Source organism: Pipistrellus hanaki (genome assembly GCF_964339955.1).
Source record: "Pipistrellus hanaki genome assembly, chromosome: 1".
In the NCBI taxonomy this organism is placed as follows: domain Eukaryota; kingdom Metazoa; phylum Chordata; class Mammalia; order Chiroptera; family Vespertilionidae; genus Pipistrellus; species Pipistrellus hanaki.
Genome location: NC_140503.1, coordinates 129222063 through 129245144, shown reverse-complemented (window position 1 = coordinate 129245144; position 23082 = coordinate 129222063). Strand labels below are relative to the sequence as shown.

Below are 23082 nucleotides of genomic sequence, written 5' to 3'. Positions count from 1 at the left end.
GACATAAAAACACTTTATATTGTCACGATACTACCAGTTATTCAGGTAGATGCTTCATAGGTCATCTCTCTTTTAAGTGTATTTAAAGACTACAATCATTACAGTTTTCTCAATTTAGAGCTCAGAAGGATATTTTCAGAGCTAATTTTTTCTTTTTTTAAAATATATTTTATTGATTTTTTTACAGAGAGAAAAGGAGAGAGATAGAGAGTTAGAAACATCGATGAGAGAAAGTCATCGATCAGCTGCCTCTTGCACACCCCCTACTGGGGATACGCCCACAACCAAGGTACATGCCCTTGACCGGAATTGAACCCAGGACCTTTCAGTCCTCAGGCCAACACTCTATCCACTGAGCCAAACCAGTTTCGGCAGAGCTAATTCTTTAAATTCATACTTTAGAATAAACCTCAACATTCTCTGTGTCAGTGGCCATCCTTCAGGAGTTTAATGGAGGTTTCATGATACTTCAAAGACTCAAAGAAAACTATTCACTTTCAGGCCACAGAGGATGGTCCCCAAGTCCAGGGACACAGACTTTCTCTTACAGACCAGAGCAGGAGCTAGGATTCCTTCAGCTCTCTCTTTTTTTCTTTTTTTCTTTTTTTTCTTTTTTTTGTCATATCATTCTCAATCATGGTGATACTTTTACCGAGAGAGTTCACAAAACTTTGAAAAATTTTCTATATCATTTAAAGTCTCTCTCTTTTTTTTTTTTTTTCCATAAACTTGCTTTGTTGCTTTAGTCAAATCTCTTAAATCCTTTCTAGTTGGTCTTGTTATTTTTAAGTCTTTCTATCCCAATCAGCTTAAAAGGAAAAAGGTTTTAATCTACTATGGGCTAAGTCACACAGAAGGATTGTGGAAATATAAACCTTTACAATTGAAAGAATCAATATTTTCATTAGGAGCAACCTACTAGCCAGGTCTGTATTGCTTTGGGGATCATGCACTAAGTTTGTGTGACTTCTCTCTCTGCTTAGCCCTACACCTGGCCTGCGCGGGTCAGCACCTGGCCTGCATCAAGTTTCTTCTGCGATCTGGGCTGAGGGATTCTCCAGACATCATGGGTACCATGGCTCAGCAGCTCACACGGAACACAGACATCCTTCAGTGCTTCAGCCACAGCATGACGGCATGAGGGATTCTAAAAGGCGGTAAAACTCATGGTAACTTATATCCTGCTACTTAAGTCATCACCAGGTTCAGTGAAATCTGCAGATCGTTGCTGCCCTCTGCCTTCCCTCCCCTGCACTCCACCGCATCTGAGATTCCCAGAGGATGTGGACGCTGGCTTCCTAGATGGAGGGATGGGCACATTAAAAATCTCTCCCATGCCGAAACTGGTTTGGCTTGGTGGATAGAGCATCAGTCTGCAGACTGAAAGGTCCCGGGTTTGATTTCGGTGGGGGACATGTACATTGGATGTGGGCACATCCCCTGTAGGAGGTGTGCAGGAGGCAGCTGATCAATGATTCTCTCTCATCGATGTTTTTAGCTTCTAGCTCTCTATCCCTCTCCCTTTCTCTCTGTAAAAAATCAATAAAATATATTTTTCAAAAAATAAAAATAAATAAATAAAAAATCTCTCCTTACCTGCATTTCATTTTGTGGCCTTCAAATGTATTTAGATGATGTTTGTGAGGTCATTATGTGGACACAAGCATGTAACATTCAGGAATATAATATAGTATACCGGTACGTGCTTTTATATATATACAAGCGGCCCGGTGCACGACATTCATGCACTGTTGGGGGGACGGTGTCCCTTAGCCCAGCCTGCACCCTCTCCAAACTGGGAGCCCTCGGGGGATGTCTGACTGCCAGTTTAGGCCTGATCCCAGGCCCACAGGATGGGGCCTAAAGCAGAAGTCAAACATCCCTCTCACAATTTGGGACTGCTGTCTCCTAACAACTTGCCTGCCATGATTGACACCTAGCTGCTCCCCTGCTGGCCCGATTATCCCCAACTGCCCTCCCCTGCTGGCCCGATCACCCCAACTGCCCTCCCCTGCTGGCCATCCTGTGACAACATGGGGACGGCCATCTTGTGACGGTTGTCTTGTGACAACATGGGGGTGGCCATCTTGTGATGCAAGGGTGTGAGGGTCAATTTGCATATTACCTCTTTATTATATAGGATTTGTATATATATATATGAAATGGTGTTTTTAATTTTTTATTGATTTTTTTTACAGAGAAGAAGAGAGAGGGATAGAGAGTTAGAAACATAGATGAGAGAGAAACCTTGATCAGCTGCCTCCTGCACACCTCCTACTGGTGATGTGCCCCCAGTCAAGGTACATGCCCTTGACCGGAATTGAACCTGGGACTTTCCAGTCCGCAGGCTGACACTCTATCCACTGAGCCAAACCAGTTAGGGCTATATGAAATGTTTTATAGTAAACATATAGTAAGGCAGTAATGATATTAAAAATATAGCAAATTACTGCTCATTTGAGCCATAAATAATTGTCCTATTTACTCTCTTTCATAGGCATTTTCTTAGATGTCACATGGTTTAATTTGGTTTTGTAGCCAGAGAGAAGTGTTTACAATCTGTTTTAATTACAGACATTTTCAAGGAATTTATGAAAATATTTCTATATTCTAAGCATTGCTAGCTAAGCTATGTTATGGTCTTGATGTTATTTTTTTTATTATTAAACAAGTTCTGTATTGACTCTCTTTAGGTAATCAATACACCTAAAAAAAAAAATGAACCTAGGATAATTTAAAAACTTTTCTGTTACCTCAGTTGAGGAAGGGGTTTGTTGTTAAAGCCTGCAGGTCACATTTTCTGTTGCATGCCTTCTGCCATGTAGGCCTGTGATTGTGAAGGAATGAACACTTTGTACCTTTTAAGAAATTTGTAGCGGAGGATCCAAGATGGCTGCTCGGGTAGACACCTAGCCGCAGCAGCTCACAACAATTTCAAGGGAATACAACTAAAATGTAGAGTGGACATTGCCCAGAGCTACAGGTAGTCGACTGACTGAAAACTCTACAATAGGAAGGAGGGAGAAAACCAGAAGGAAAATCAGAGGAGCTGAAAAAAAGCCTAAGGTACGGAGACATGCTGCGCGCTCGCACGTACGCACGCACGGAGAGGTCGCAGCCGGAGAGGAGGAGAGGGCTGGGTGCTGCCTGGCGTTCCCTAGCAGGAAGGAAATAGAACTCCCAGCCTGGGCTGAACCCCCAAACCGGCAGCGCTGAGCCCCAAGTTATAGGCCAGACCCTGGGGACCCAGGCTCCGGCAGGGGGAGACGGGGCTGTGAGGCGGAATTCCGGGGGATGGCTAAAGGCGGGGCCCCCGGAGTCGCGCGCACATGGCGCGCAGAGGACTGAATGTTGACTCTGATGCTGGATTACCCTAGCCGGAAGAAACAAAGCCTCAGGCGGTGGCGCTGAGCCTCAATCCAGACCGCCCCGAACTCCAGGTCTGGGCCAGTCCCTGGGGACCCAGGCTCGGGCAGGGGGAGACTGGGCTGTGAGGTGGAGTCCTGGGAGCAGGGCGAAAGGCCAAGCCCCCGGAGTCGCACACACTGCGCGCAGAGGACAGTCTGTTGACTCTGATCCTGGACTCCCCTAATGGGAGGGAGAAAGAAAGTTCCAGTCTGGAGGAACGCGAGGAGGAGCAGGAGCCCCTGCCGGACACCGGCCAGCCGGGCGCCAGCAAGGAGCCGGGCGACGGGGCCCCCAGGGGCGGGGGGGTGCCCCTGAGCCTTCGACTGCTGAGCGCGGGCAACGGAGCCAAGGACGGGGGCTGCTTCCTGGGCGGCGCCGACCCTGGTAACAGGCTGAAGCAGCGCAGGAGCCTGCAGAGAACAAAGGGGTGCCACAGGCCGACTTGCTGAGCTCCCAGGACAAGGAGGAAGAAACCAAAGAAGTTCTCAATGTGAAGAAATCAAGTGAGAGCAAATGATAGTAAAATTACTTAAGAAAGAATACAAAGAAGATCTTGAAAAATCAAAGACTAAGTCAGAACTCAACGCGCCAGCCAACATTGCAACATAAATGCGTTTTGTTTTTTTTAAAAAAAGAAAAAAAAAGAGAAAAAAGGGACAGAATGTTGGAACAGCGGCGACCAGGCCTAGAGTGGCCAGGCACAAGGCAGTGGCAGCTGGGCCCGGAGCAGCAGTGGCCAGGCCCCAGAGCAGCAGCAGCCAGAACAAGAGCATCAACGGCCTGCACTGGAGCAGCCAGACCTGGGGCAGTGGCAGCCAGGCCTGAGGCAGAGGCGGCCAAGCCCAGGGTGGCCAGTCCAGGAACACCCAGACACGGAGTGGCTGGGCCTGGAGAAGCCGGGCCCAGAGCAGCCGGGTTGGGAGCAGCCAGGCCCAGAACAGCAGTAGCCAAGCACGGAGCATCCAGGCTGGGAGCGGCCAGGCTCGGAGCACCTGGGTCGGGTGCGGCCAGGCCCGAAGCAGCGGCTGCCAGGCTGGGAGCGGCCAGGCCCGGAGCAGCCGGGTCTGGTGTGGCCAGGCCTGGAGCAGTGGCTGCCAGGCCTGGAGCGGCCAGGCCCGGAGCAGCCGGGTCTGGTGCGGCCAGGCCCGGAGCAGCGGATGTCAGGCTGGGAGCGGCCAGGCCCAGAGCAACAGCTGCCAGGCTGGGAGCGGCCAGGCCCGGAGCAGCCGGGTCTGGTGCGGCCAGGCCCGGAGCAGCGGCTGCCAGGCTGGGAATGGCCAGGCCTGGAGAAGCGGCTGCCAGGCTGGGAGCGGCCAGGCCCGGAGCAACAGGGTCGGGTGCGGCCAGGCCAGGAGCAGTGGCTGCCAGGCTGGGAGCGGCCAGACCCGGAGCAGCCGGGTCTGGTGCGGCCAGGCCCGGAGCAGTGGCTGCCAGGCTGGGAGTGGCCAGGCCTGGAGAAGCGGCTGCCAGGCTGGGAGTGGCCAGGCCCGGAGCAACCGGGTTGGGTGCGGCCAGGCCAGGAGCAGCAGCTGCCAGGCTGGGAGCGGCCAGGCCCGGAGCAGCAGCTGCCGGGCTGGGAGCGGCCAGGCCCGGAGCAGCCGGGTCTGGTGCGGCCAGGCCAGGAGCAGCGGCTGCCAGGCTGGGAGCGGCCAGACCCGGAGCAGCCGGGTCTGGTGCGGCCAGGCCCGGAGCAGTGGCTGCCAGGCTGGGAGTGGCCAGGCCTGGAGAAGCGGCTGCCAGGCTGGGAGCGGCCAGGCCCGGAGCAACCGGGTTGGGTGCGGCCAGGCCAGGAGCAGCAGCTGCCAGGCTGGGAGCGGCCAGGCCCGGAGCAGCAGCTGCCGGGCTGGGAGCGGCCAGGCCCGGAGCAGCCGGGTCTGGTGCGGCCAGGCCCGGAGCAGTGGCTGACAGGCTGGGAGCGGCCAGGCCCGGAGCAGCTGGGACCGGAGCAACCGGGCCCAGAGCAGCCGGGTTGGGTGCAGCCATGCCTGTAGCAGCAACAGCCAAGTCCAGAGCAACTAGGTCGGGAGCGGCAGTGACCAGACCCGGAGCAGCTGGTTGTGGAACGAACCAGAGCAACAGAGGCCAGGCCCGAAGCAGCCAGGCCCGAAACAGCTCGCTCCTCGCCTGTCCCTGTCCACGGCTGCCTCTCAGACATGGCTGGAAACTTTTGCGGGAACTTGAGGGTCTGCTGAATCAAGTGATGAAGGCTTAGATCTGGATGTGTTGAGTTAGTATAGCGCTGGGGTGTTGATCTGTGAGTGCCTTGGGTGGGGCCTGGATGAGGCTGGTTGACCTATTTGGAAATGTCTTTTGTGTGAAATGTATCATTGGGCATGTGGAGGTATTATTGATATGAGAAAATGCTAAGTAACAGATTTACTATCTGAAAAGGGATTTACTATCGGGGAAAGGGAGGGAGGAAGAGACTGAATATAAACTGTGCACCTATGGATGAGGGCAATGGGGGGTGGGGAGGGGGCAGAGGGTGGGGTGGGAACCTGGTGGAGGGGGGAAGAAATGAGGAACCTTTGTAATAATATGAACAATAAAGATTGATTAAAAAAAAAAAAAGAAGAAAAAGAAATTTGTAGCAATTTAAACATGTTGAAGATAGGATGAGTCTTCAGGCATTTGGATTCTCTTCCATTTATTTATTTATTTATTTATTTATTTTTGGTATCATTTTCTCTGAATTGAAGATAGCAATTAGTCTAAGTCAATCTGTTGAAAGATTGAATGCATCCATCACAAGCAAGACCTGATCTCCTTGTTTAGTATAGTCCCATGAGAGCTTGTCACACATCTAGCTATTCTCAGTAGTGTACTGTGCTAGATGAACAACCAGAAATTCCAGATCTTGCCAAAACCGGTTTGGCTCAGTGGATAGAGCATCAGCCTGTGGACTGGAAGGTCCCAGGTTCGATTCCGGTCAAGGGCATGTACCTTGGTTGTGGGCACATCTCCAGTAGGGGATGTGCAAGAGGCAGCTGATCGATGTTTCTCTCTCATCAATGTTTCTGACTCTTTCTTCCTCTTTTCCTCTCTATAAAAAAATCAATAAAAATATATTAAAAATAAAATTTAAAAAAAAATTTTTTTTAAAGAATTTCCAGATCTTTATTATTCCCAAATGGAACTGAGTCCTATACCTAACAATCAGATAAACATACTTGATTACACTGAGTGGCCAGATTATTATGATCTCTGAACACATAATAATCTGGCCACTCAGTGTGTGTATGTATATATACACATATAAATATAAATATAAATATATTTATATTTATATTTGAGGCCCGGTGCATGAATTTGTGCATGGGTGGGGTCCAGCCAGCCTGACCAGGGGGAGGGGACATGGGCGGTTGGCCAGCCTGCCTGCTGGTCGAACTCCTCCTGAAGGGATAATTTACATATTACCCTTTTTATTATATAGGATATACACTGAGTGACCAGATTATTATGCGTTCAGAGATCATAATAATCTGGCTACTCAGTGTATATAATCTTATCTTGTGACCTCTATATTACATGCTGCATCTGCACTGATTCAAGCTGTAGTTGCATTTCCTGTGGCTTCAGGACGTTTGTGTGTCTGCCCTTTGGGTCTGAAGATGGCCTGTTACATGCAGGCAGGATGGAAGATCAGTCTGGTGCTGGCCATCTCATCCCTTCAGCACACATGTGAAGCAGCTTTTTATTTGCAGTGACTGTATGTGAGACGGTTTCACGTCTGTGGCTTTGCTTCTATTGTAACCCCTTGTACTAGCTCACCACCCAGCTGCAATGAGGAAATATCTGGTTACACGTTTGTTCCCAGGAGTTTCAGAGATGGCAGGAATGATGATAATGTCAGTTGTGACAAAAATAGTAGTGATGATATAACAGTCTTACTGTATTAAAATTTTAATGACAATAATAAAAATTAGTATTATTGCCTACTTCTAGTTATAGGTACATTTCTCACTTCTTTGGGTCTTTATTTAAAAGTCATCTCAGCCGAAACCGGTTTGGCTCAGTGGATAGTGCGTCAGCCTGCGGACTAAGAGGTTCCGGGTTCGATTCCAGTCAAAGGCATGTACATTGGTTGCGGGCACATCCCCGGTGGGGGCTGTGCGGGAGGCGGCTGGTTGATGTTCCTCTCTTATCGATGTTTCTGGCTCTCTATCCTCCTTCCTCTCTGTAGAAAATCAAAAAATATTAAAAAAAAAAAAGTCACCTCAGTGAGGCCCTCCCAGGCCATCCAATCTAAAAATTTGTTCTCTCCTTCAGCATTTTATATCTCCTTTACTCAGTTTTTTTTTTTTTTCTCCTTTGCATTTACCACTATCAAGTATACCATACATTTTGAGTTATTTTGTTTCTTGTCTATCTCCTCACTAGAATGTTAGCTTCTTGGGCAAGGTTGTTGTCTCTTGTTTATTTACTAAATCTGTGGGCCCATCGCAGAGCCTGGTACATAGTAAGGTCTGGAATTATTATATGGTCAAAAAGTGAATGCTAACAATTCACATATTTTGAAGACTTACTATATCCTAGATACTGTGCTGAGCACCTTACTTAGATGGTTTCATTTCATCCCTTGGTTCTTGCATGATATAGCCGCTCCTAATTATTATTCCACCCCAAGCATTCTTTCTCACACCAACTTCTTTAAAGAAGTTCCCCTCGGTTTCATCAACTCATAGGCACTGCTCAACCTGCTGCCTTCCAGCTTCCTAGCTGCTACTCTGTGCAAGTTTTTCTCAGGTTACCAGTGACTTTCCAGTTGCCAAATTAAGTAATATAGTTTTAGCTCTCATGTTATTGATCCATCCAGTTTAACTATCCATCACTCTCACCTTCTGGAAACCTATTCTTTCACCTGTGGTAGCACTCTCCTGGGATTTTCTTTCTGACTTTTCCTTTATGGTCTCCATCAGGAATGCCTCTTTTAAGGCCTGCCCTGTAAATGCTAGTGTGCCTGCTTCTGTCTCCAACTTGGTCTTGTCTTTATTGTACATATGCTTCCAGAACCGATGCCTCTTTTAGGGCCTGCAAATGCTAGTGTGCCATTTCTAGCTCTAACTCAGTGTTGTCCTCATTCTTCCCTTGCTCCCAGAACCATCTCATCCATTCTCATTTTACCTGCACCCAAATAATGACACTCCATTCTCTAACCTGCGATATATATATATATATATATATATATATATATATATATATATATATAATTTTTTTTTTTTGCATAGACATTCTAAAGCTATCCTACACTTTATTCAAAACTTAGCTTTCCCTTCAACCTGCTAAGATGTGTGCCTGTATTTACTGCCTAACTTGATGACACTGCAGATCACCAGTCACCCACATGGGAAACCAGGAATCTGACTCTTACTCCAGCAGAAAGCCCTGCTCCGTCTATTCTGCTCCTGCCCTGTTAACACTCCCTGGTTCAAGCCCTCAGACTTGTCCAGACCACGATCACAGTAGCCTCCTCACTGTTCCTCCTGCTACAGTCTTGTTCTCTTCAAATCCGTCCTCCACACAGCCCTGAGCTTCCACTCACATGACCCAGGGCATTGACTGCTGCGGGTGGTTCACCCAGTCTCACCAGGATTTGGTGCCTTAACCAAGCATCACTTCCTAAGTTTTGATCCTGAAAGAGCACCTGATCCACTGTGACTGTCTATTCCTGGGATTGATCAGACAGAGGTCCTAGAAAGAGATGCAAATTGGTAAGAACTATAAACATTTGAAAATAGCCAGAACCTGACATATTAATTACCAAAAAAAATTATATAATAAAGTATTTACAAGACAAAAATATAAAAAGGATTACAAAATGGAAAAGAAATTATGAAACTCGGACCAAAAAAAAGGTATATGAAGGGAGGGTCAGGCACTAAATTCAACATAACCATGGCATTGCTAGAATTCACCAGCAGGTGGCAGACCAAAGAAATGTCCCTTTTATTCTCCCAGATGTGTTTTGCTTTTTTTGTTTGGTTTTAAACAGAAAGTTTATTTAAACAATAAGACACTTGAAGATTAAACTATCTAGGATTCATTTCTTTAGAGTAATTTATCCCTACTTAATGACAGATTGCCCTACAAGTAACAGCTACGTGCAAAAATTTTATAAAATTGTCCTTGGTTTTACAATGACAAATGAAAAACATTGAAATTCTCCAATCAAACAAGGTATGCAAGAATTTTTATGTTGTTATTTTTTTTAAAAACAAAGCAAAATGACTTACTGAAAATAAAGATAAGAGCTGAGTGAACATGCCTCTAATGGAGAAAGGGGGTGTTTTCAGAGAACCAGTATTTTTCCCCCATCCCATCTCCTTTTAATATAGATCAAAATATACCATTGGCCACTTAGTTAAAAAAAAATGCATATGTTTGTGCACACAAATCAGTTAATATATGTACAATAAAGAAATAAAGAAATGGGGAAAAGGGAAATGAAAGAATAGAGAAAACTATACTATAGTAGTCAGATGAGTTGAAACCCAATTGCAGTTTTCTAATTGAGAATGTCTTCTTGGTCTTTAGATTTCTTAAAATTGCTTTCCTGAGCCAGCAAGGGTGTGGAGGGGGGTCAAGAGACAATTAGGTTGATTGGATTATTTTGTTAAGAAAACACAAGGTGTAAGTAAGGGCTGGCCTCTGACCTTAGCAGAACAGGAAGGATTTGCCAGTAGTGCGTGACAAAGGTCTGTCATAAAGCATTTACAACATTCCTGACAAGGACAAATTCACTATATAATGAGGAGAGGCCTAGGCATTCCCGAGAAAAACACTGGGGAATAATTATATTATAGGCCATCCAGGTTCTGCCACTGTGTCTTATCTGACCTGTATCAGCTAATCTATTGTTGCTTCTTCCCAGGATCGCAGACTCGGTGCATATTCAAGGCCTAGCCTAGAGGCATACCCAGGGCACTTGAAATAAGAGAAACAAAGGTTGCAGTACTAATTGTCTCGTGCAGGGTTTTATTGCTCCAGAGACCTTCAGGGAATGGAGGAGAAGCCCCAGAGCTTAGCTATCAGTGTAGACCCAGGCTCGCAAACTGTGGCTGGGGAGCCACCTGCGGCTCTTTGACCCCTTGAGTGTGGCTCTTCCTCAAAATCCCACAGCCTGTTCGAAACCGGTTTGGCTCAGTGGTAGAGCGTCGGTCTGCAGACTGAAAGGTCCTGGGTTCGATTCCGGTCAAGGGCATGTACATTGGTTGCGGGCACATCCCCCGTGGGGGGTGTGCAGGAGGCAGCTGGTCGATGTTTCTCTCTCATCGACTTTTCTGGCTCTCTATCTCTCTCCCTTCCTCTCTGTAAAAAATCAATAAAATATATTAAAAAAAAAAAAATCCCACAGCCTGGGTGAGTCTATTTTGAAGAAGTGGCATTAGAAGAAGTTTAAGTTTAAAAATCTTGGCTCTCAAAAGAAACTTCAATCGTAGTACGTAATACTGTTGATATTTGGCTCTGTTGACTAATGAGTTTGCCGACCACTGGTGTAGACCAACCATGTCAAACTCAAAGGCTAACATGGCCAAATAAACAAGGTTTAAGTTTATGTGGGCCACAAAAAAGCAAAAGCTTCAATTTTCATAGAAATGTAGACTTATTTCAAGAGACATGCTAAATCCAAAGGGCTGAAATAAATTAGTCGTTAACATAAAATAATAGAACATTTTAATAAAAATTAATATTTTTTCTTGAACATTAACTTACAGAAACTGAATAACTGCACAAATCAATAAGTGTAACACGGGAGCATTATCTCAATTCATTGAGGTTCTGCTTCCCGGCATATGTCGACAGTTTGGCTCAAATAAACTCACTAAAATTCTTTTTTTAAAATATATTTTATTGATTTTTTATAGAGAGGAAGGGAGATAGATAGAGAGCTAGAAACATCAAGAGAGAAACATCGACCAGCTGCCTCTTGCACACCCCCTACAGGGGATGTGCCCGCAACCAACATACATGCCCCTGACTGGAATCGAACCTGGGACCTTTCAGTCCGCAGACCAACACTCTACCACTGAGCCAAACCGGTTTCGGCCTCACTAAAATTTTTTTAAAAAAAAATAGCTGAAACCGGTTTGGCTCAGTGGATAGAGTGTCAGCCTGCGGACTGAAAGGTCCTGGGTTCAATTCCGTCAAGGGCATGTGCCTTGGTTGTGGGCACATCCCAGTGGGGGGTGTGCAAGAGGCAGCTAATCGGTGATTCTCTCTCATCGATGTTTCTGACTCTCTATCCCTCTCTCTTCCTCTCTATAAAAAATCAATAAAATATATTTTTTTAAAAAAAGAAAAAAAATTAAAATCACCAAATTAAAAAAATATATTTTAAAAAAATAAAAATAAAAAATAAATAAGCGTAACACAACTAAACCTATTTTTCTTGTTCTCCGAAAGTGAAATATTTTCTGTTGCGCATACCAAGACTAATGATGTGGTAATCGGCTGCTAACATTCACTGCTGGTATTAGTAGAGTAAAATGATGCGCCTGCGCATAAGACGCATAAGGGAAATGAATGCAACACAATTATAGTTAAGCATCAGTCATTAGCGAATGTTGTAGTTTGTTATTAATTATGTATAACAGGATATTGTAAAAATTAAGTTACAAAATTCTTATTAAAACATTTTGTATATTCTGTTATATTGGCAGAGCCGCAAAAATATTCATTGTGGGCGGCGTGCAGCCCGCGTTTGACATACTTGGTATAGACTGGGGACCGAGCACGGGTTCCTCTTCAAACTGAAGCCATTAGTAGAATCCAGTTCATATCCAGAAAATTCGCTGTAAGAGAGCCTGGGAAATATGATAACTTGAAGTCTTCTGCAATGTATGAAATCGCGTAAAAAGGAGGTTGAAATGGATCTTGTGTGCCATGCCCACCCAGTAGACTTGGCATGTCCAAAATCTACCATGTATAAAACTTAAAACTGCTGATTCAGCCTTCACCAAAGCTGTGCGCTACTACTCTTCATGTCTGCGGATTGATTTAGTTTTGCATTTCTTTATGAATCAGATTGAAAATCTTTAGATTTGTTTATTAGCCATCCCCCCCCCCCCTATTTTTATCTGTAGTTGTTAGCTACTACCCCCAAAACTCAGTGGCTTAAAGCAACAACTGTTAATTATTTCTCAGAGTCTGGGTAGTTTTGCTGATCAGCTGGGTAGTTTTGCTGATCCTAGACAAGCTCTGCCAGTAGCTAGGCTCGCTCATGCGTCTGCAGTCAGCCTGTGGATCGCTTAAGCTAGCTGGCTTAGAATGGATTTGGCTGTGCCTCCCTCCTGTGGTCTCTTCCTCTGATAGACTGACTTAGGCTTATTTTCATGAATGTGTCAGGGGAACGAGAAAGACTCAGGAGATTTTTTTATCTCTGCTCTGTTTGGGCAGATACTGCCCTCCCACTGGGCAAAGTGCAGCGGCAGTGTGGCAGGGCACCACCCAGTGCCTGGATACGAAGAGGCCATGGGTTGGGATCATTTATGAAATCCTCTTGCATTCTTTTTCTTTTTTTTTTTAATTTATCCTTATTGTTGATTGCATTATATTTTGGCTGATGATTTGTTGATTTGTAAAAGTCCTTTTGTAAAAGTTTCTTCATGTCTGGCTGTCTGTGCTACTCTTGTTTGGAGCCTGAGTTTTTCACATGGGCTCCTCCCCGGGGGCCTCTCCATAATGTGAGCTTTTCCAAGGTGGAGGCTGGTTCCCAGGATGAGCATATGAAAAATGGGGGGAGAGGGGGGTAGAAGGGGACAGGGCACAAGGCGGGGATGGGTGGGGTGGGGGGTGGGGCACAGGCGGGCAGAAGAAAGCTGGTCACCATACCTCGCTGAGAGCCAAGCACTTTCACTTCCCCACATTCATTTTTTCAGGGCTGGCCAACAATCTTCCCCCCGACCCCATCACCATTTATCCCCTCTGTGCCCTCCTCCACCTCTACCCACCCTTCTTCCCACCCCCTCCCCACAATCACTACACTGTTGTCCAGGTCTCTGAGTGCTGGCCAGTAATCTTAAACCCAGCAATCTGGTTTTCAGGAGAAGGAAGTAGACTCCACCTCATCACAGGAGTGGCCAAGTTCCAGAACAGCAAGTGGGACCAGAAATGCTAAATGCTTTTCAAACCTAGACTTGGCCACTCTCTTGTTGGAATTACTAGAATGACCTCTAAGTGGTCTTACTACTTCCACTTTTGTACTTCCCTTCATATAAATCTCGTGTAGCAGCCTGAAAAAGCCTATGACAGATTAGCTCGTGTCCTCCCTGGCTCATAATCCTTCACTTGGAAGAAAGCCCAGTTTGGGACTGCCTGCGAGTCCGCACGGCCCAGCTTGCCTCCTGTGCGTCAGTGTACAGAGCCCCTCTTTCTAGGTCACACTCCATGTCACAGACCTCCTTTCAGTTCCTCAAACAGACCAAATTTTCTTCTACCTCTGACTTCCTGGAAACTTATCTTCCTGCCTGTCATGTGTTTTAGCTCTGTTTATCCTGGTGCCTGAATGTCACTCCCCCAGAGAAGCCTTCCCTGGCCCCAGTCTAAAGGCAGGCCCTTCTCTCTTAGCACTTCGTTAATATTCTTTCATGTAACTGTTCACGATTGCTTGAATAATGGTTGTCTTTCCCATAAAACTACATTCCACAAGATGGGGGTTCATATCTGTGTGCTTGGCACAATGGGCCCTCCGAAAATATCTGTTGAGTAAGTTAATGGTCTAGGTGAGGAGCACTGCAAAAAGCATGTCTCTACCCTCAAGAATCTGGTCTGGGTTTGGACACCGAGCAGGAGTTGGCGGCAGTGGCTGTGGTAGGACAGAGGAAAGGTAAGAAAGGGCAAGCCAGGCGAGCAGGCAACCAACAACAACGAATTAATCTAGCAGTCTTCCACTTACACATTTAACCAACTGCCAAACAAGTTAACCTGCCCCTCACCACCAGCAACTCAGGTTCGACAGGCCCCGCCCCCCGCTGTAGCCAGGATGGCAGCCCTGGGAGGAGCACCGGTGTCCTTCTCCTTCCATCCTCAGGATTCGAAGATGGCTGCACTCTCAGCATTAGAAGTTTTGCTAAAAGCATCACCAAGCCCTGGCTAGTGTTCCTCAGTGGTTAGAGCATTGGCCCACACACCAGAGGTTCATGGGTTTGATGCCTGGTCAAGGGTATGTACAGGTTAAGGGTTCAGCCCCACAACTCCCCACACATGCACATTCAGATATCAGCGACAGTGCAGGCTCTGGCCCCCTCCAACACAGCATGGCAATTGCAAATCCAAGTTGTTGCCCGTACTTCTGACCAACCGACTGTAGTTTGCAGATTCCCACAAACCCCTCTTTGGATTCAATTAATTTGCTAGAACGCCTCACAGAACTCAGGAAACCATGTTTTTTCCCCCCACTAGATTACCATTCATTACAAATGAAAATAAAGAATACAAATCAATATCCAGATGAAGAGATACATAGGATCAGGTCCCCAACAAAAAAGCTTGGGAAGTATTCTGGTCCCCCAATGTAGCAACTTCAAAAAAGAGCCAAGGAGCTGTCCTGGGTTTTATGGATCATTACATCGTCATGATTGACTAAGTCCATGGCCCTGGCGATTTTTCTCAATCTCGAGAGATGGGGGAGGTGAGGCTGGAAGTTCCAATCCTCTAATTTTAGGGTTGGCAACCAGCCCCACTCTTGGGTGGGATCTAAAGTTACTCCTTAACAAAAGACATCTTCACTCTCAACATTTAGGACGTGTCAAGGGTTTGGTGGCTGTGAGCCAGGAATTGTTGGTGAAGACCCACTATCTTATAAATCATGATATTGTACCAGATAAGACGCAGTTCAATTTTAATTCCAGATTAGCAACAAATACTTTTTTAGGGTATGTCCCAGATATTGCATGGAAGACACTTGTCCTAAAGGATTTGTTGATAATATGAAATTCAAATTCACTTGGGAGTGCCCCATGTTTTCATTTTTGAGGCCCGGCAATCCTGAATCAGATACTAACTCATGTAGCAAGCTTGCCTCCCCTGAGCAGCTGTCCACAAGTGATGTCCTTGCTTTCTAGCTTCACAAACTGGGAAAAGACAGCATGAAAGTCACTTGGCTCTTCTGTGGACAGGCCTGTACACGGCCCACCTCAACCCTGGCCACATTCCAGTAGCAAACACGGACAGGTTGCTCCACTCAGACGCGGAAGGGCGGGGAAATGTTTTCCTGTGTCCCCAGAGTTCATGCCTCCTGTGGAGAACGGTGTGTAGAATGAGAGAAGGGAACAGAGCTTTGGCACCAGAGAACTCTTGTGTTTCAATTCCTACTCACGAGACTTTGGACCAAATTACACAGTTTTTTCATTTGTAAAAAAGCCACAATACCCTGCCCTCTTGCAGTATTGTCAGAGTTCAGTGCCTGGTACATAGAAGGCACTGCCTGAAGAGTTGTTACTACAGTATTATATTTTGTCATTTAAAGTATCCCCATGACTTGCTGTGTGTGGTGTTGGTTTTCCCAATAGCAACATAGAACAGCAGTATCAAAATTTTTCATGTCTTAGGTTTTTCAATTTAAGAAACCAGTCAAGGCTCAGCAAAGTTCAATAACTTGGCTGAGCCCTTGGAGCAAGTATCTCAAAAAGCAGCAAGCGCCCTGCTCTCAGTCAACAGGGTGAGCCGTTCACCAAAAGTCACACATTTCCACATGAATGCATCAGCTGCATTTGCTACTTTTTCCCAATAGTTGGGAGATTTTTTTTTTCTTTTAAATATCAGAATTGTGCATAGATGTAAATTTTAATTTCCCACTGCAGTTGCCTGAATATAACCCAGTGAAAGAAAACCTGAGAAATATTCTTTTCTTTTTTTTACCTTGATTATTGAAAGTATTACATAAGTCCCTTTTTCTCCCCATTGACCTCTTTCAGCCTGCTCTGGTCCCCTCCCCAGGCCCTCACCACTCCATTGTCTGTGTCCACAGATTATGCATATATGCATATGCAAATTTATTGGTTGATCTCTTTCCACCTACTCTCCCCTGCCTTCCCTCAGAGGTTCAACAGTCTGTTCGTGCTTCTATATGTTTCTGGGTCTATTTTTGTTCATCTGTTCATTTTGTTCATTAGATTCCACATATGAGTGAGATCATATGGCACTTATCTTTCTCTGACTGGCTTATTTTGCTTAGCACAGTGGTTGGCAAACTCATTAGTCAACAGAGTCAAATATCAACAGTACAATGATTAAAATTTCTTTTGAGAGCCAAATTTTTAAAACTTAAACTTCTTCTAACTCCACTTCTTCAAAATGGGCTCACCCAGGCCGTGAGATTTTGTGGAAGAGCCACACTCAAGGAGCCAAAGAGCCACATGTGGCTCGAAAGCTGCAATTTGCCAACCATAGGCTCAGCATGATACTCTCCAGGTCCATCCATGCTGTTACAAATGGTAAGAGTTCTTTCTTTTTTATTGTTGCACTAGAAGCCCAGTGCATGAAAATTCATGCACTAGAGGGGGGATCCTTCAGCCCAGCCTGCCCCCTCTCACAATCAGGGAGTCCTCAGGGGTGGGAGGAGACCAGCGATCAGGGGAAGGTGATGCTCTCATTACACCCCTGCTGCTGCCACTGCTAGCAGTACAAGCCTTGGCCAGCCCTGGTTACCTGAGCCTTGGGCAACCCTGGGTGGCTGGGCAGCCACCATCCAAGGCTTCTCTGCGCCTCGGGCTGCCCCAGGGCAGCTGGACAGCTGACATCTGAGGTTTGCCTGCGCCTCAGGCTGGCCCTGAGCAGCTGGACGGCTGAGAAGACTAGGGAAATCTGTGTGGCAAGCCACCGGGCAGGGCTGAGGTGACTGGGTGCCACCATCATGTAGCTGTGGGCACCGCCATCTTTGAGGGTGTGACAGTCAATTAGCATATTCATTATTTATTGGATGTGGGCACCACCATCTTTGCGACAGTGTGAGGATCAATTAGCATATTCCCTCTTTATTCGATAAGATAGTATTCCATTGTGTAAATGTACCACAGTTCTAATCCACTCATCTGATGGGCAATTAGGTTATTTCCAAGTCTTAGCTATTGTAAATTGTGCTGCTATGAACATAGGGGTGCACATATTCTTCCTGATTGGTGGTTTCTAGTTTCTTAGTCTATATTCCTAGAAATGGGATCACTGAGTCAAATGGGAGTTTCATTTTTAATTTTTTAAAAATATATTTTATTGATTTTTTACAGAGAGGAAGGGAGAGAGATAGAGAGCTAGAAACGTTGACGAGAGAGAAACATTGACCAGCTGCCTCCTGCACACCCCCTATCAGGGATGGGGATGTGCCCGCAACCAAGGTACATGCCCCTGACCGGAATCGAACCCGGGACCTTTCAGTCCACAGACCGACGCTCTACCACTGAGCCAAACCGGTTTTGGCTCATTTTTAATTTTTTGAGGAAACTCCATACTGTTTTCCAAAATGGCTGCACCAGTCTTCATTCCCACCAGCAGTGCAAGAGTTCCTTTTTCTTCACATCCTCGCCAACACTTGTCATTTGTTGATTTATCGATGATAGCCATTCTGACAGGTGTGAGGTGATACCTCATTGAATCTGAGAAATGCTCTGATCTTTCTCACTATTTTCAGCATCATGTGCAACTTCTCAGTGGCTGAACATACCCTCCACAGGTCTTACTCATTTTTTCTAGCACATATGACACTCCCCATAAGACAAAAACACTTTTACTATTCAGATTTCAGATATCAATCTGGACCAAAAATGGGTTGCTGTGACAACAGACAACTTGTTGGACCACATTTTCCCCCTGCTTTGCTTTTTGGTGTTTTTGGTTTTGAACTTGGTTTCATTTTACCATGCCAAGGACCCAACAAAGGAGGCTAGACTGGCCATGACCCAACAGCAGGGCCTGAGACACCCTATAACTTGGAATCTTCTGTGGTTAGCACTGGGTTAATGTATCTACCATATTTTCCCAAGTGACAAGGGGAGTGAGTGAGTCAGACAGAGAGATGATGTGACATGAACTTCTCAGACATCTCAGCTGTGTCACCTATTATTGGTATGGCCTTGTTCATTTGCTAGTATCCAAAAATGGGACAGGAGCTGAAATAAAAATTCCCCAGCCTTAGGAAAAAAAAAAAAAACACACTAATTTCCCTTTTTAACTCAAATATTAAGTGATATGCTATGTAGGCAAATAAAGTCCTTCACAATGGTTAGTCCATTAGCACCTCTAGAACTTCTTTACAAGTTATTTTTAGTGAGAAACAAGATACTACTCTCTGGTCTAGATATTTCAGGGCCAATTACAATACAAATTGTCCCCCTGGCATATTGGCAAGTAAATTTTTTCAAGGCTATGTTATAAACCAAATATCTAATTCTACAGAAAGGCTAAAAAAAGTACCGTTGACAAGAAGAGAATGAGACGAGTGTTAGGATTTAGAGTGTTTTTTACAGCAATATTTGAAAGGATGTTCCCCGAGAAAGACTCATGATGCCATTCTGTTTGCTGTGTCCCATGAGGGAGGAGCAGATGCTCTAAGGAAAGGGTTTCCCTTTGGGTTGAGTCACATAGAAGATGAGAAAAGATCATTTGGAGCCACTGAGCCAACATCTATGCCTCAAAGTTGGGGAACACCTTGAACAACTGAAGACCACAGTTGATTATCCTCTTTTTTTTTTTTTTTCTTTAACAGATGAATGCATTTCACATGGTAACTCTTTTTTTAAATACATATTTTATTGATTTTTTTTTTTTTTTTTTTTTTTTACAGAGAGGAAGGGAGAGGGATAGTTAGAAACATTGATGAGAGAAAACATTGATCAGCTACCTCCTGCAAACCTCCCTCTGGGGATGTGCCCACAACCAACCATGCCCTTGACCTGAATCGAACCTGGGACCTTTCAGTCCGCAGGTCGATGCTCTATTCACTGAACCAAACCAGTTAGGCACACATGGTAACTCTTAATAAAAAACCAGCCAGTAAATACAGTCCCTCTTATGATACCCCTCGGAAGTTGGTCATCATTCTTTCTGAAGGCCAACTACAAGACAATATACATAGGTCTCCTTTCAAATAAGCAGAGAGAAAAGAAGAGAGAGAAGGCAGGTGAATGGAAGGAAATTATTACTTATTCAGATGGAAATGCCTATGATGATTCCATATTTTCTTTTCACTGAGGCAAGAAGGAAAAGCTATTTGATAGAACAACTGCTCTTTGAGAGCTAGGGAACCTTTGAAGAGTCACACCATGCTGGTTTTAATTCCTCAATTAGAAATACACTGTAGTAATTCTTGGTTCTCTCCCTCTAGGGAGCATGTGTCTTTCTTTTCCTTTCCCTCCCTCCCCCTTCTTCCTCCCCCTCCCTGCCCCAGGCAAATTACCAGTAGCTTCCTCATTCTAAAACTCCAAGGGCCCTTCCTTTTCCTCTATAACTTGTTTCTTAAGCCCATTTTTTCTAGTAATTACTTTTTCTACCTCTGTAATTTACCCAATAAATGTTCTCTGAAGAAAAAAAAAGAAAGAAAGAAAGAAAGAAAGAAAGAAAGAAAGAAACGAAGGAAGGAAGGAAGGAAGTTGTAAGCCTCAACTTCAACACAAGTTTCAAGAATTCAAATTTTTAAATGAAATCTTCCCCCCAAAAAAATATAGCTTAAAAGGGTGATTTACACTTTTTTATTATTACTATATAATTAAATGCAAGAAAACATAAAAAGAGAAAAAAGCCTAAAGAAAAGATGTTTGGGCAATCAAAGATGGTGGGCATAGATAAACACCTACTTGCTGCCTCCCACAACCACATTGAAATTACAACTAAAAGATAGAAAAACTATTATCCAGAACCACAGGAAAGCTGGCTGAATGGAAGTTCTAAAACTAGAAGTAAAGAAGAAAATGCATTGAGACTGATAGGAGGTGTGGCAACACAAAACCAGGCTGGCAACCAGGTTAGCTGAATTTTTTATTTTTTTATTTTATTTTTTTCCTCATTTTTTTATTATTAAAGTATTATATGTGTACATACCTTACCAATCCCCACCCCTGAGCTGAATTTTTCAATTGGGAGGGAGATACAAGCTCCCGATTGCTCTGAACTCCAGTACTGGGCAAGTCTCTGGGGATTCAGACACATACAGAGAAAAACTGGACTGTCTGGCATCTGGCTGGAATGTGAGGGTGGCTCTCTTTCAGACAGAAGTGCTAGCAGCAGTCATTGTTCCTGCATTGGGACCTCTCCAGTGCAGGGCTGACTGGCAGCCATTGCTGTTTGTTCCACCCTCGTGATTCCCTGAGACCCACCCCACCCAATTTACAATCCCACCCAAGCTATGCACAGTGGTGTTTGCATATGAATGGCCTGTCCTTTCTCAGCCTAAAACCTGTCAAACAGGCAGCAGCTGTGTCAGAGAGCCCCAAAGCTACCAAAAGAAGACACAAGGCCTGAACCAGCCTGCCTTGCTTCACAGTTGGGCTTTGTCTGGTCATTTCCAAACCCAACAAAAAGAGGAGGAATCTGCAGATCTCTCTTTAGCTCCTGCTGGATGTCCCCAGGCAGTGGATGACTTTGCACCTCCTGGAGATCCAAGAGCCATTGTATCTAGTGGTTAGTGTGAGACCATACCAGATTACAACTCTTCATATCCATAAGCGACACACTCAAGGGGAAGACTTAGTGAGCACCAAAGCCCCACTGAAGCAAGTCCTGCCCCATAAGGGTATCTCCTGCACAGCAGCTCTTCCATTGTACACACAGCTGGTCTCATATCCAACGGGTCTGGATACCAACAGCAATCAAGGCTTAACTATAACAAGACTATGTGCACAGCCCACAAAGGGTTTCACCAAGAGTGTCCCCTCAGGTGATTGGGGAGGCTGAGCCACTGGGCCCTCTAGGAAACTTAGCACACAAAGCCACTCTATCAATACAGGGAAGCAGCCCAAATAGGGAGACAAAGAAACAGATCACAAATGAAAGAAATGGAGGATAGAGTTCAAAACTACGGTCATAAGGTTTTTCAAGAATATTCTAGAAACCACCAATACATTAGTGAGACCCTTGAGAATATGAAAAAGAACCAACTAGAAATTAAGCATACACTGACTGAAATAAAGAATAATATACAGAGATCCAACAGCAGACTAGAGGATCCTAAAAATCAAGCCAAAGATTTGAAATACAAAGAAGCAAAAAACACCCAACTGGGAAAGCAAAAAAGAAAAAAGAATCCAAAAATATGAAGATAGTGTAAGAAGATTCTGGGACAACTTCAAGCGTACCAATATCCAAATTAGGGGGGTGCCAGAAGAGACAGAGCAAGATATTAAAAACCTATTTGAAGAAATAATGACCAGCCGGGACCGGTTTGGCTCAATGGATAGAGCGTCAGCTTGGGGACTGAAAGGTCCTGGGTTCGATTCCGGTCAAGGGCATGTACATTGGTTGCGGGCATATCCCCAGTGGGGGGTGTGCAAGAGGCAGTTGATCGATGACACTCTCTCATCGATGTTTCTAACTCTCTATCTCTCTCCCTTCCTCTCTGTATAAAATCAAAAAAAAAATATATATATATATATATATATATATATATATATATATATATATATATAAAAGAAAAGAAATAATGACCAAAAACTTCCCCTACCTGGTGAAAGAAATAGACTTCGAAGTCCAGGAAGCACACAGAACCCCAAACAAAAGGAATCCAAAGAGGACCACACCAAGATACATCATAATTAACATGCCAATAGCAAAAACAAAGAGAGAATCTTAACAGCAGCAAGAGAAAAACAGTTTGTTGCCAAAAGGGAGTACCTGCTGAGACCGGTTTGGCTCAATGGATAGAGCGTCGGCTTGGGGACTAAAGGGACCCGGTTTCGATTCCGGTCAAGGGCATGTACCTTGGTTGTGGGCATATCCCCAGTAGGGGGTGTGCAAGAGGCAGCTGATCGATGACTCTCTCTCATCGATGTTTCTAGCTCTCTATCTCTCTCCCTTCCTCTCTGTACAAAATCAATAAAATATATATTTTAAAAAAACAAACAAAAAAACCAAAAAACAAAAGGGAGTACCTATACTACTGTCAGCTGATTTCTCAACAGAAACCATGCAGGCAAGAAGGGAGTGGGAAAAAATATTCAAAGTGATGAATAGCAAGAACCTACAACCAAGATTATTCTTCCCAGAAAAGCTATCATTCAGAATTAAAGGTCAGATAAAGAGCTTCACAGATAAGAAAAAGCTAAAGGAGTTCATCACCACCAAACCAGTATTATGAGAAATGCTGAAAGGTATTCTTTAAGAATAGGAAGAAGAAGAAAAAGAGTAAAGATAAAAATTATGAGCAACAAATACATATCTATCAACAAGTGATCTAAAAATCAAGTGAATTAAAAATTTGATGAATAAAATAAACTGGTGAATATAATAGAATTAGGAGTATAGAAAGGGATTGGACTGACAATTCTTGGGGGAAAAGGAGTGTGTGGAGGTGCGGAAAGAGACTGGACAAAAATCATATATCTATGGATGAGGACAGTAGGGGGTGAGGGCATGGGCTGGGGTAGGAATCGGGTGGAGGGGAACTGTAGGGGGGAGGGAGAAGAGGGACTTCTGTAATAATCTGAACAATAAAGATTAAAAAATAAAACAAGAGAATTTCTAAATAACAAC

The 23082-nt window shown here is 44.7% G+C and overlaps 1 protein-coding gene across 4 annotated transcripts in view; it reads left to right on the top strand.

Moving 5' to 3' along the window:
• ANKRD16 (ankyrin repeat domain 16) overlaps positions 1–23082 on the top strand; it is a 181345-nt gene that overhangs the window by 15230 nt on the left and 143033 nt on the right. For 2 of the 4 annotated variants that reach the window (XM_084868754.1, XM_084868755.1), the window contains one exon: positions 984–2042. Coding sequence is in view for 2 of the 4 variants with exons in the window: in XM_084868755.1 (XP_084724881.1) it covers positions 984–1141 (158 nt within the window). In the remaining 2 variants the exon portion in view is untranslated. Of the gene's footprint in view, positions 1–983; positions 2043–23082 lie in introns of those variants that run through there. The other 2 variants (XR_014793590.1, XM_084868753.1) reach the window with 2 other exon arrangements.